The following is a 14,485-nucleotide window of genomic DNA, read 5'->3' on the forward strand; positions in this document are numbered from 1 at the left end:
CAGCCATTAGTCAGAGAACTGTAAGAGCTCAGAGCTTGGCTGAAGATGATGTAGAATGAGCTAGATATCAACACTAAAAAAATCTGTTAAAAATGATTAACAGTTAGCTTGGAAGCTGATTGGCTGTGGGGGACTAAGGGCAAATGTGCTTGTCATGAACTGTCACACTGAAGTCTACCAAAGTTGAAGGTGTACATTGAATAGATCCAATGTCTGTTCTATTTATTTTTTTCTAGTAAAAAGTATTTTGATAGGAGTTTTCATTTTATAAATACACTGGGATAACAAAAAAAAAAGAAAAAGAAAACCATGACTCAAGTATATGATGTTTACAAGAGCATCATTTTGAATAAAATGCACAGAAAGATGACAATTAAAATATAGAAAGTGGCTGGAGAGATGATGGCCCTGAGGCTAAGTGTTTACCGTTCTTTGAAAGGAGTCAGTTTTGGTTCCCAGTACTCACCTCTAACTCTTGCTCCAGGTATCTAAAACCTTCTGATATCTGTAGGAAACATGTGCCATGTACACTCATATAGAGACACACACAATTTTAAATTAAAAAAATATTTCTTTTACAAAATGTTAGCATGTTGTAATGACAAAGACTGCTGAAAATGTTGCAGATTAAATGATTTCTAAAGAACCATGATAAATTATGAATTCCATGTTAGTCCCTGTCCCATTTCTGACCCTTCTTAGAGAAGCTGGTGGTACTTCAGTCTGGGGAAGTCACCATTTCGATCCCAAATTTAGTGTGGACATCCTGTCAGCATAGCACACTGACACCCAGAACTTCTGAACTCAAGTGGTCCTCCTGTGGCAGCCTCCTGCGGCAGCCTCCCTCACTGTAACTACAGGTCTGTGCCCCTCTGCCCAGCCTCCTGCAGACCTTTGAAGACAATAAAATTAACATGTGAGGTAGAGATTTGACAGAAGTATTGTGCTAGTATAGAAGCATGGGTGATAATTGCATTATGACTATGAGAGGTTTCCTTGATTTATACTTAGTTGACCTTCTATATTCATCGTATCTACTGTGTAGTTTCAATCAACTGTAGATCAAAAATAATGTGCCTCAGAGCTAAAGAGTTGATTTAGGGGTTAAGAGAGTGTACAACTCTTCCTGAGGACCTAAGTTTGGTTCCCAGAACCCAATTCAGATGTCTTACAACCGAGCATTAACTCCATTTCCAAGAGATCTGATGCCGCCCTCTGACCTCCAGAGGTAGCTGCACCCTTGTGTCTGAGCTTGTGCATAACACACCATCACGCACATAGTTAACAAAAACATACAGTAAAAGTGTGCCTGTTGCCAGGTAGTGGTGGTGAATGACTTTAATCCCAGCTCTCGGGAGGCAGAGGCAGGTGGATCTCTGTGAGTTTAAGGACAGGGGGGCTACACAGTAAAAGCCTGTCTTGAGCCTCCCCCGCTCAACAAAGTGCGTACACTAAAGATCTGCAGACATTTTTGTCATTATTCTCTAAATGGTACAGTACAATAACTTTCCATGGGTTGGTATTGTTTGGGGTGTTGTAAGAAGTAATTGAGGTGACTGAGTATGTGTGAAGATGCATGCAGGTTGTATGGAAGCACTGTTACAAGATTTTACATAAGAGATTTGAGTATCCACAGAACTTTCTTTACCAGCATTTCTGGAGCCATTCCTTCATGGATATAAAGAGACATTTGTGCTTATGGATGAAAATACTGGCTACCGCACCAATAAATGGGTGTTACTTACTCTCAGCTAGTCTCAGGAAGAAAAGTTACGAGGGAGGGCAGTGTTGAGTACAGATGATAAAGCACATGGAGCATCAGAGGCCTATCTGGATTTTTCCTGAACTGTTTGTGTTCTTGTAACTTTGTAAATTTGAAGTCACAAAAACAAACGCTCTAAAATTGTTTTAGAAAATGTAAGAGTGAAGCCATTAATACGTAAAGGTGTGTATGTAGTCAATAGCTTAAAGGAATGAGAGTGTGCCGGCCTCTAGGACAGAGTGCTTCTTTGCCTACTGCCTGCTGCGGAACAGCAGCCTCCTCCAACTTAGCATTCCTCTCTTGCCATGCAGCCTACTGCGTATGCAGCATCCTTCTTGGTCCTCTTTATGTCCTCCTGTGACTGCACATAGACTGTGAATCTCCCTTGTGCTATGAATAGTAAAATTATATCTAACCTAGAAATCTCATGTCTTTCACCAGCATCATGGAAAAATAACACTTAACCTGTTAGATTGAAAGGTAAAAATCAATTCCCAGACCTATTCTTGAATATGTTCTACTTGTCCCTACTTGTTGTGTGTTCTTCACTGTGAGTGCCTGGCAGAATACCTTTTTCCATTTCATCTCTCCAGCCTCCCATCATTGTGTCACTGTATAACTCCGGGATGATTCTTTGTCCTTCTCTACTGCTCTGTAGTCTGTCCCTCTGTCTCACTCTTTACTCCATTTCTTCCCTTTGCCTCTCATTGGAATAAACTCAGATTGAATACACGAGTCAATGAGAGCAGACACTATTACATTCATCTTTATTCCCATATAGAGTCAAGTATAGAATTCTTTTATATATTTCTGGTAGATGATTAATATTATGAATGCTATCTGATAAGATGAACTTTTCTTAAACCTTGAAGAAAGACTGTTTTGTTCTAGGCGAGTATGTAGCTCACATAGATCAAGAGTCCCAAAAAGGATCATAGATTGTTAAGGCTCTGAAGAATTTTGGAGATCATTTCAAGCTAAAGTAATTTTCCTAATGTCATAGCTGCTGAAATGTGTTACCACCAAAGAACTGACGACTGTCCTTTTTATTTCTTCTCACTGTAGTTAGACTGGTGACGGCTTTGTCGGATTAGACATAAATCTCGAACACTGTTGCATCTATTGAAAGTGACAATTTAAAGCTAACCGGATTACTGCTGATAGTCAGTTTTACATCCTCTATGTATATTTTGTGGGACAACAGCATTTGGGAAGTTTTCTCCCAGTATCTATCTTAAGACAGTTAACACCTGGCTCACTATAACTGTAATAAAAGCTGGTACCAGAGCCTTTCTCTTGACCATGTAGGCCCTGTGCTGGTGACCCAGACCACTGAGCTGTAGATCTCATCTCTTGGGTTTAGCGACAGTCCTTCAGCGTGTGCCAGCGTGACAGGTTCTGTCACTTCACCCACTTGTGCTCTGCTTTCTCTGACTATAAGATATGAATATAGTTGTGATGATCGCATAGGTTACTGGGAGACTATGAACTGAGAGACATGTAACACTTCAGAGAGTACCTGACGTAAAGTAAGGGGTGCACTTTCCATATAATGTTACTATTCAATTACAAGATGGGAAGAGGCTCTAATGCCTTCCTTGTAACTTGTCAGCTAATAACGAGGATTGTCAGGTGATTGAGGCCATCACCTTCAGAGGGGTTAGCTTTACTTTTGTTTATAATTTTTAGGGTTTATTCCCTCTCATTCAAATTTATACTCTCTAAATAATTGTTTTTACCAATGCCTATTATGGTTCGGTTTTCTTTCCACTTTTGTTCTTTATGTGACTTGTCTATGTTTCATGGATTTTGTGTTACATTTTTAAAGCCATATATATATATGTATATATATAGTGATACTATTTTAGTGGCTTTTAAATCTTTAGTTTTATGAGTCTGTGCAATGAAAATGAGGATATGTAAATTTTCAGATGTGCACTTAAAAAGTTATGTAACAACCTTGTGCTTATTATAAATTCCCACTTTACCCACTTTAAGCAACATTCATACGTGACCTTTTACTAGAATACAATTATTAAAAGTACTCGACCATATGAATCCAAGTATGACCATACGTTGCTTTTAAGGATAAATGATAAACGCAGTAACGTGGTCTAAGTAAAGTATTCTCTCTTTTAATTATGTAGTCCTCCTCGCCATCCTCATCACAGCCTCATTCTAGCCACTGCAGAGCGAAGGCCTCATCATTGTGTCACCATGCATCCCTGCCCTGGGTCAAACGTAACCATGTAGGCCCTGCAAAGGCTACCAGTCCATCTCTCCGTCTTCGTCGCTGGCGACCCTTCTTACGCCTACCATCTTTGGGTCTCCATTCTGTTGTAAGTGTAGTCAATCTTCCATCTCTTCTCCCAGTGACAAGGGCAGTCTTTTTGTGTGTGTGTTTGTTTTTCCTTAAACGTCTTCAGTCTTTAAAGTGCTTTTTTCTTGGTTCACTCAACCATTAGCTTTTTCTACTCCAATAAGATTGCAAGCAAACCTCCATGCTCTGCAGTCTTGCTTGACGTTTGCCCGTGCCTTGGTGAACATCCATCTTTCCGCTCCATATCCTGTGAATGTAAGGGTACGTGCCTGTTGATGAATACTGATTGGCATTGTGAGAACACTAAGTTCCTATGAATTGTTAAAGTGAGTGCCTGTTTCCTTACCCTTCAGCTTTCTGATTTCACTTAGGTAAGTTAGGTCAACAAATGCTATGTACCCTCTGAGTTTTTTGCCATCTATTCCTTTATTATTTTTTTCATATTTCTGAGCATGACTAGTCTTTTGCTATGCTTTGGATCACTTTACTGACTCTGTTCTCAATCTAAATCCACCATGGTGTAGCGTGTTTCATCTAAGCTATTTTACTCCTTGATGTGGCTCAGGTACTTGGTTTAATCTTGATCCAATCTTTCCTGCCAACTCAGTTTGAAAAGATCTTTTTCAAGTAAGAGATGGAGATTTGCTCCTGTGTTTTGATATGAAAGTCCTACAAATTTTACTTCTCTTGCAAACTAAAAGTATCAACCAACTATTATAATATGCATATACATAAGGCCTTAAATATCCAAGTTGATAGAATTCCAGTAGTTCTCAGACATTAAAATAAACTGCAGAATGAAGCAACCGTGCTCTTGTCTTTGTGATGTTCTAAGCTACTGAAGGCAATGGCTATGGTTTGACAGAGCCCACCCAGAAGTGCAGTGTCTGAAAGCTTTATTGTGTGCCAAGCATCATAGAAACTTGTTATTTCTATAACTCATTGCAGTATTTGAAGCAAGAGGAAGTCAACATATGCATACATTGTAGCATTTAAAAGCAGCTAAATGTCAAATACCCTTTCTTCCCTCCTCATTTACCCTTCTAAAGCTGTCTTCAGACTACCACACCAGCAGTTTTCTTTATCCTTTGCTTCCACCGAATATCAGTGTGGTCATCACATAGTTTCCATTTGTGCTGAATATCAACAGACTGCTTATTATTCCTCTCTCTCTCTTCTCTCTCTCTTCTCTCTCTCTCTCTCTCTCCCTCCCTTCCTCTTTCCCTCTCCCTCCCTCCCTCCCTCCCTCTCTCCCTCCCTCCCTCCCTCCCTCCCTCCCTCCCTCCCTCCCTCTTTCTCCCTCTCATCTTCTAACCAGATTACAGCATTCATTTGTCCTTTTTATGTCTTCATCCATTTGATATTTGTGCTTCTCTGCTGTGCTATGCACTGTTGACACAGTGAGAGATAAAGGTGAATTAGAAGAACAGAGTACAGTCTAATGCATTCTGACCAGGGAACAATTCACTTGATTCTATGTATGAATGATTTCTTCTGTATTTAAAAATTATAAGCATAAATGAGCATGCTATTTAGCATTTGCAGTTTTATGTTTTTTGTGTATTGTTTGTTGCTGCATATTAATTTCATTGCCTTATTGCTTTGTAAATGTTTCCATAGCATACTTAGTGTTTAAGTAGCCTGGAGCTGCACGGCATGGGTTGTCGTCCAGGGGCCATCACTTGCTAGCTATTCAGATGTGTTACTTAGAACCTTTCAACTCTGTGTTCTTGAGTGTAAGATGCAAATGAGCATATAAAGCTACTTGACTGGAGTTGTGTGATTAATTGGCCAATACAAATATAGCATTCCATCAGTGCCTGGTATAGATGAAGTGCCCTATGATTATACCTTAAACCTTTTTCTGATGTGAAATTTATATTTAGTAATTAATGAATGCATTGATGATCTATATCACTTTTTAATTCTTAGGGATTAATGAGAAACCTTCTAAACTGAGGATTTAGAAAACAGAAAAAAGTAGGCAAGCCTTACCAATTTATAGCTTCTGTTTTTCATATGTGCTATAGTTATTTGCTGACTATTTTTAAACAGGAAGACATGCTGGAATTTTCTACTTGCTTACTCGTGGGTTTCCTGGAATACTTGTTGGGCAGTTGAATGATTGCAGACATTAGACTCTCCGACTAATGGAATAAGTCAAAGGATAAAGCTTATCAGAAATAGTGAGGTTTTCAGGAAAGTTGAAACATTTACCTATTATAACAAGTTGGAAGACTTTTCCTACTGCTTTTTGTTTTAAGACAGGATCTTGCTGTGCTGCTCAGACTAGCCTCAAAGTCTTGATCATCCAGCCTTAGCTTGTTGAGTGCTGTGATTATAGGGATGTGCCAGCACTCCTGGCTTGGGATTTGGATTTTAATGTTCACTTTTATTTAAAAAGGGACATTGTGCATAATTTTGCTTCATTAGATTTGATACTTCCTTACGTTTGTGATGATGTATTAATATTATAACAATATGTAAGCTTTATATAGTGTTTAACATTTCACAAATATTTTCACCCTTGCATTTAAACTTCAAGGGGGTGGGGCTGGAGAAATGGCTCACTGGTTAAGAACACAGGTTGTATTTTCAAAGAACTGGGGTTCAATTCACAGTACCCACATGGTGGCTCACAACCTTCTGTAACTCCAGCCAGGGGATCAGACACTCCCTTCTGACATCTGGAGGTACTGCATGCATGTGGTATATGGACGTGCATAAGGCACTTCATGCATGTGGCACACAGACGGGCATGCAGGAAAAACACCCAGACACGTGAAAGAAAAATAAAGTTACAAAATAAAAATATATAACTAAAAATCCCAGTGCACTCAGCTACAACTCTAAGCTCAATACTCACTTAAACCTCAAAACAGATAAGCTCCCAGGTATTAGGTGCACATTCAAGTCCCCAACTCCAGCGGAAGGTTTTTTAACCTCTAGTGACCTTCCACCATATTAGTAAATATGAAAAATGGAGGCTATATGATGTTTAGTTATTAAGGGAAATTGTTCAAATAATTCATTTATGAAAATAATGTCTCAAAGACTTCAGATACTTGATAGTCCTTAAAAAATTGTCTTATTGTCAGTACAAAATATGATTTTCAGTTAAGACATTTGTTGTACCTTTTCTGTTTTTTTAATGAATTTATAAATGGTTTGCCTTGGCTCAGCCTTGAAGAGACCAGATTCTCTCCTAGTCACTGATAAATTGATACAAGATTGTGTAATCACAAATATGTTTTAGACAGAGAAGTAAAGAAATTTATTATCACTGACTTTAAATATTTGTAGAACTATTAGATTCAAGAATGGTTAGGCTTTTGTCCAGCATAATGGAAAATACAAGACATGTTTTAGACTCAGTATAAAACATGACTCAGGACTGGAGAGATGGCTCAGAGGTTAAGAACACTGACTGCTGTCCTGAGTGCAATTCCCAGCAACCACATGGTGGCTCTCAGCCATCTTTAATGAGATCTGGTGTCCTCTTCTGGCATGCAGACATACATGGAAGGAATGTTGTTTACATAATAAGTAAATAAATATTTTTAAAAAAAGAAACATGACTCTACAGAACTGCCATATTAGTGGAATAGACTGTCTCCAAACGTAATGGCGGTTCCCTGTCATTAGAGGGGTTTGTAGTAAAGAGGAGTGCGGAAATGGGCGGTGATAAAACTATGAGGTTTTGGTTTATACCAACTGTGAAATTCTTTAGTTCTAGACTGAAATGAATGAGAATTAGTTTGCATATCAGTGTCTGAAAACTTTCTTTCATTCAAAGCTCAAGGGAAATAATTTCAGAAGAATAAGATTAAGTCATCATGTCAGTGAACACTTTGAGGCATTCTGTATGCCTTATGAAATAAAGAAGCAGTGAATAAAAAGTAATGATTGTTCTGCAACTTTAATTTCTGCATCAAAAGTATTTACATTAAACTATTGAGATATATATAGTTATTTGAAGGTGAAAGTAACAGCCTTTGAGTTATAAAATACTGTGTTACTTAAAATAGGTAATGTAAAACATAATTTGATATAAGCTACTTGGCAATTTTTGCTTTATACGATTGAAGTTCCGCATGTATTTAGCTGTGATTGCACTTTAGTTTATTTAGATTTGGTAAATAACTAATTATTTAATACCTATCATAAAATGCCAGTTTGTGTATTAACTTTACCTAAGTGAATTCAAATGTCTAGGAAATGTTAATATTTGTGTAAATTGAGTTTGATAAACTAAGGAAATGGAGATATAGTTTAAATAGCAAGTTATTCATTAAGAGTTAAGGAAAAGAAAGAAATACAGGATACAGTTTATTATATGTTAGTTTTTCTTTTCTCCATTTGTAATCATTAGGACTATTTCCTTCATCTATTCATTTAAAAGCTTTCTGGATCTAGAATGATTGTTTACACTGCATTGTTCAAAGCATGAGATTTTCAAGTTCAGACAACAGACAGCTCACTTTCTGGTGTCCTAAAATTTCAAAAGAGTTTCTAACTTCAAGAATTAAGAAAAATGTCTTAACATTTATATTTTGAAGTTTAAATCAGTTCAGTCATTCATTTCAGTGTGCAGTATACATTGTCCATATGCTGTGCACATGTACAGTCTTATGCTGACAGTGTGAATTCCAGGTTAAACAAAATGTTCAGTTTCCACATTGTGTGAGACTAAGTGATGTGTTTTACTGTTGGTGATGAACATAGTGTCACAAACATCACATGGCCATTCTCTGCATCCCATCAGTAATTGGCCTTGAATTATACTGGATAAATGTTGTCTTCTGTCATTTGATATTATTTATATACACTTATTTGTACTTGATTGATTTGCTTAGCTACTAATGTACATAATATATTTTTCCCTCCTATTCCAGGCACCAAGTATAGATGAGAAAGTAGATCTTCATTTTATTGCGTTAGTTCATGTAGATGGGCATCTCTATGAATTAGGTAAGAACTATTTTAATTTATCCTGGGGAGAGAAATGACCAGGCTCTATTTGTTGTAAAAGGGACTGTTCTCACTTTATTTACTGAAATTGCTAGAGAAACAGTGACTGTAATGTATACTCCGAGATTATAAAATGATGTTGGCACTGAAAATGAGAGAATTGGTAGAAAAGACAGGAGTATCTGAGCTGTGTGGAGAAGAGCAGTGAGAAGGAAAGAGTTGTAGTAAAACGCCGTGGGGCTGGGGTGTGCTGGCAAGAGGGAAGAGCACCGGCTCCTCTAGAGCTCCTGGGTCCAATCCCCATCGCCCACATGGGGCTCAAAAGGGACTGTGGCTCCAGTTCCAAAGGATCTGACATGACACCATCTTCTGGCTTCCGCAGGCACCAGGCATGCTGTGGTGCACAGACATTTAGTAGCAAAAGACTCATATAAAACAAAATAATACTGAAAACTCCTCAGCTGGGCGGTGGTGGCACACGCCTTTAATTGCAGCACTCGGGAGACAGAGGTAGAGGCAGGCAGATCTCTGGGAGTTTGAGGCTAGCCTGGTCTACAGAGGACAGCCAGGGCTACACAGAGAAACCCTGTCTCAAGAACAACAACAACAGCAACAGAAAAAAAGAAGAACGAAAGAAAAACAAAAAAGAAAAAGAAAAAAAACCCAAAGCCCTCAATTTGGTTGGTCAAATTGTTCTCTTAGCCTAAAGGCTAATGGGGCAGTTAGAAGGAAAGACAGTATATCAAAGGTAATCTCAGACTGGAGAGATGGCCCAGAGGTTAACAGGAAGACATACTGTTCTTGCATAAGACCTAAGTTCAGGTCCCCAGCACCTATATCAGGCAGCTTAAAACCTCCCACGACTCCAGCTCCAAGGGATATTGTGCCCTCTGTCAGCTTCTGTATGCATGTGGTCATGCACATGTGCACACACATTAGCATGTTAAAAATATGTACAGCTGTATATATTATAGGCCTATTGAGAGTAGAGTTTTAAAAGTGCATTTAAAGAAATGTAGAAATGTAAAGAAAGCCACAGTCTTGAAACTGTTGTAGAGAGTTGGGGTGGGTGCAAAACAAATAAGTATGCAGTTGCGGATTCCTTAACAGATATATAAAATTAGAGCCAAACCTGGTGCTGCAGGCCTGAGATCCTAGGTGCTAGGGAAGCTGAGGTAGGAAGATCATAAATTCAAGTCTTACATGGGTTACAGAGTGTACCAAGGTCAGTCTGGTGAAGGTAATGAGTTTCCACCTCAGATTAGGAGAGGATCCAGGGTAGAGCTCAGTGAGTTTTCTAGCTCATGTGGTACACGTGGTCAGTCCCCAGTGCCTCACAGTGTCAGTAACAAATCCACCTGAAGGCTGGCTGTCTAGCCCCGGGCTTAGCTTCGCTCTAAACTGATGCTAGAATGAAATAGTATAGTTTGATTTTGCTTTTTTTCTTTGACATCTTAAGAGCAATTATATAACATTTACTTATAATATTGAATTGTATATTATTCTAAACTGCATATGAAAGAACATTATTCAGGAGAGTTTATTGCTTCACTAGAGTCTAATAAGATGTTAGAGTATAAATGATGCAATAATAATAGTTTATTACTATTAGTTAAGGAGGGGGAAACCTGCATTGTTTTGCCTTTACATAAAAATTAAAAGGTAAAATGATATAGTTGTGTGGGTTAGGCTGTAACGCATATAATATGCTCTTACAGCAGTAGGACGGAGGGGCTGCTGAGGAATGGGTGTCTGTCATAAGACTATTTTACTATAGTGTTTATTTTTTGTTTTTGAAACAAGATCTCACTGTGCGAGAGGTCATAGATTTGGATATGGATCAGTTCACTTGATTAGCATTGACTTTTGTCATTGTGAACTTTTTTATAATATTGAAAAGTACTAACTTAATGATGGTGAATTTGCGTAAATATTTTAGTTAGTAAATAGTTCTAGGTTGTGAATTGTTACTTTCATCAATAGTACTCAAGCCACAGTAGTTGCTTTTTCATTCATAAAATCATGCCATTCTTACATACAGTCTTATGACTTAGGTTTTTGAATTTAAAAAGGTGTTTGTCTCTTTAAGAGTGAAAATGGTACTGGGCAGTGGAGGCGTGTGCCTTTAATCCCAGCAGGCACATCCCTGAGTTCCAGGCTGGCCAGTGAGTTTTAGGATGGCCAGGGCTACACAGAAAAAAACAAAAAACAAAAAAAAAACCCTGTCTTGGGGGAAAAAAAGATTTATTATAGCCCAATTGGGAATTCTTTTTTTGTAGGGACCTATACATAAAGCTGAAAATCATTGTTTGAAGATAGACATACCCTAGTTAAAATGTGCACTGTAAACACCAGGGAACCATCAAGCAGTAACCCAGAGAAGCCCCACTAATGCACTGAGGAAAGAAAGTACAGCTGTGTAAAGTACTTATTTGAAATGAGGAAACTCAGAAATGGAAACGGCTGCTGTTCCGGGTTGGTGTTAATCCAAATGTGTAATTACTTGAAATGTGGGTGCTTTAAATATACTAACTGTTAATATTTGGGGGAAGCTAAAGCTATAGGTTACATATTTTAAAATCCTTGTTTTAAGATATGGTACTTAAACTATGTGCCTCTCCTTGATTCACTATAAGAGAGGAAATGGAAGGTAATATATTCTCTGGTAAAACAAGGAAGAATTTACCTATTTGTCTGTCTTCCACAGATGGACGGAAACCATTTCCAATCAACCACGGGAAGACTAGTGATGAGACGTTGTTAGAGGTAACAGTGAAAGAACTGGTCTGCTTAGCCTTTTCTGGCCTTTTGGACTCTATATTGAAAGATGCCTGTTTTTTCTCTTGTGGATGCTTCTTGGTCCTTGATCTTTTTAGAAAATCCCCACACAAAATCTTGAATTAATCTTAAAACTATGCAAACAAGAGGCTACCAGACCTCTGCGTGAGCAAACTGAGCTTTGAAAAGATCAAAATGAGTTGCTTATTTATAGGTCATATTCTATTAAATCCAGGATACATTAGTTGTGACTGGATCCCTGATTTTAGAGTTCTTTAATGGGAACAGGTTATGTAGCTTAGCATCAAGGAATTATGGAATTTTCAGGTTAAAAGTTGTTTTTTTTTAATTTTGTTGAGTTCTGAGACAGAGTCTCATTATGTAGACAGCACTGGCTAGCCTGGAAACTGGCTGTGTGGACCAGGCTGGCCTTGAACTCACAGAATTCTGCCTACCAACGATGAAAGACTGTATTACCATGCCTCATGGGTTAAAAGGTTTCAGAAATCACCTCAAGGAAGAGTATTCATCAGCTGGGTTTCATAGGAGATTAATAACTATGCTACTTGGAAAAATTAGAAAAGAGGACTGGGAATTGACCTACCTGACTGCAGAGTGAGTTTAAGATCAGCCAGAACTACTTGGTGAGACTCTGAAAATGGAGAGGGGGCATGGCTTTAGGAGAGTGCTTGCCAAGATTCTGGATTTGACCCTCAGTCCTGGAAGCAGGCAGGGCAAAGTGGTAGCAGGATTTACTGTATTTTATGCTAAGCAAATTAGTTTTATTTATTTATTTTATTTTATTTTTATTCTTTGACATTTTTAGTTTTTATTTCATTTTGAAAAAAAGTCTTCTGTATAAAATTAGTGTAAATTAGAAACATGTAGAATCTATAAATTGAAGACCTATAATTTCCTCCCATAGGATGCCATAGAAGTGTGCAAGAAGTTCATGGAGCGCGACCCTGATGAGTTAAGGTTTAATGCAATTGCTCTCTCGGCAGCATAGCTTCTCGGAAGAAATGCCAAATGTGTGTTATCTGCAACAAAAACTTACATTTCTGCTGCCATAACTAACTCAAAATTTTTGATATTTTCATTAACTTGACTGATTAAACTTTATGTGAATAAACTTTGACATTACCTGTGTTTTGTGTTGTTTTTGCTGCAACTTAAAGGTCAGATCTTTGTTTTCTTTTTCCCTGTACTAGATTTATCTTGTGGCAGTACTGACAATAGCCTTCTTATGCCTTTCGTGTTTCAAGATCGTGTATTAGGGCAGCAGGCACACTTTCCATCCTCAGTGTGAATGTACAGTATGTTTTATTTGCTTCCTTATTATGTAGAAAACAGTTGTTGAGCGTTTACTTGTGACAAGATGGTAACTGTCCTAGCCACAGAACTTAGCAGCTGTGAACACTGTTGACTGATGCCGTAGTCATGGAGATTTGTTCTTGTGATCAGAGATAGGTAGCAAAGACATACAGAACAGGCAGAGCAGTGGTAGAGGCTAGCCAGTTAGTGTTTGTGCTGGAGAGTAACTGAGCGGTCTGTAGATCTTCTTGACAAGGGAGGCTTCTGTGAAAAGCTGACCAAAGCTGAGATTTGAGTGACAGAGCTTTCTGAAGAGTGGGTGGGCAGGAACAGGAAATAATCAATGCAGCGTCTTGAAATTATGATAAGACCCGATAGAAGGATCATGTGACCTGTACAGAGGAAGTGAGGGAAGCAGCAGCAAGAAATGGGGTCAGAGAAGGAAGGCTACAGGAAAGGGCATTTGGATTCATTGCCTTTGGGCTGTAAGTCATGGGGCTTGTGAGTGGGAAAGAGTGAGCTGATTCGTTTCATAACTTTGAAAGATCATTCTGATAACCACAGATGAATATTTGGGGCAGAGGGCTTCAGAATAGAGACAGAAGAACTTGTGAGAAGCCCACGGCGGGAGTTCAGAGAGAGGCGTGCTTTGAGGAAGGAATGGCTTCAGGAAGCTTTGAAAGACAAGTATAAGGCCCTGAAAAGGTGGAAGATTGTGTACAGAGTTGGATTAAGGCCTAGGGTGACTCAGATGGAATGTTTTAGATCTGTGCGGGGGAGGGGCTTCTTAAGCATGTGCATTTACCAAAGCTCATTAAATTTACACTTAAAATCTATATTTCATATTATGCACATTTCATCTCAGACAGCAAAAGTGGATTTGGGTTGGACTGAGTATAATAGGAGAAAGACCTGCTTGTCCTGAAATTCTGGACCAGTGACAGTGTAGTTTATAGAGGATTCACTGAACTCTTGTGGATTCCCGAGGCAGTTATGTGGCAAAAGCACCTTTTAGCAAGTGTAGCATGGCAGTAGCTTGCACAAGATTAGGGGAAAAATACAGTCTAATTGGGAAGGCCACTGAAGGATATTTGAATTTCCCAAATTTCCATCATTGTAAAGAGGGTCTAGATAAGCTGCTGACAATTAGGATGAAATAATCTGAAATATGTTCTGTACTGTGGCTGCATATATGCATAATGCCTTTGCCATGCCTGTAATGAGCCAAATGCTCTGTTCTTATAACATTATGTGTTCACACACATGTCATGCAGTCCAGTCTGGCCTCATTGCATATCCCCCACTACACATAACTTAGTTCTAAAATAGTGGCCCAGTAT

At 38.5% G+C, this 14,485-nt stretch overlaps 1 protein-coding gene across 4 annotated transcripts in view; it reads left to right on the plus strand.

Annotated features, from left to right (window-relative positions):
• The window catches only part of Uchl3 (ubiquitin C-terminal hydrolase L3), a 43,957-nt gene extending 30,983 nt beyond the window's left edge, over window positions 1-12,974 (plus strand). For 2 of the 4 annotated variants that reach the window (XM_085698250.2, XM_085698252.2), the window contains 4 exons: window positions 3,910-4,101; window positions 8,978-9,053; window positions 11,761-11,819; window positions 12,757-12,974. In XM_085698250.2, coding sequence (XP_085554376.1) covers window positions 3,910-4,101; window positions 8,978-9,053; window positions 11,761-11,819; window positions 12,757-12,840 — 411 coding nt within the window. In that variant the 3' untranslated portion in view covers window positions 12,841-12,974. Of the gene's footprint in view, window positions 1-3,909; window positions 4,102-8,977; window positions 9,054-11,760; window positions 11,973-12,756 lie in introns of those variants that run through there. The other 2 variants (XM_085698249.2, XM_085698251.2) reach the window with 2 other exon arrangements.
• Window positions 12,975-14,485: the final 1,511 nt, after the last annotated feature.

This window comes from Myodes glareolus, chromosome 12 (assembly GCF_982192425.1).
Source record: "Myodes glareolus chromosome 12, mMyoGla1.1, whole genome shotgun sequence".
Taxonomy (NCBI): Eukaryota; Metazoa; Chordata; class Mammalia; order Rodentia; family Cricetidae; genus Myodes; species Myodes glareolus.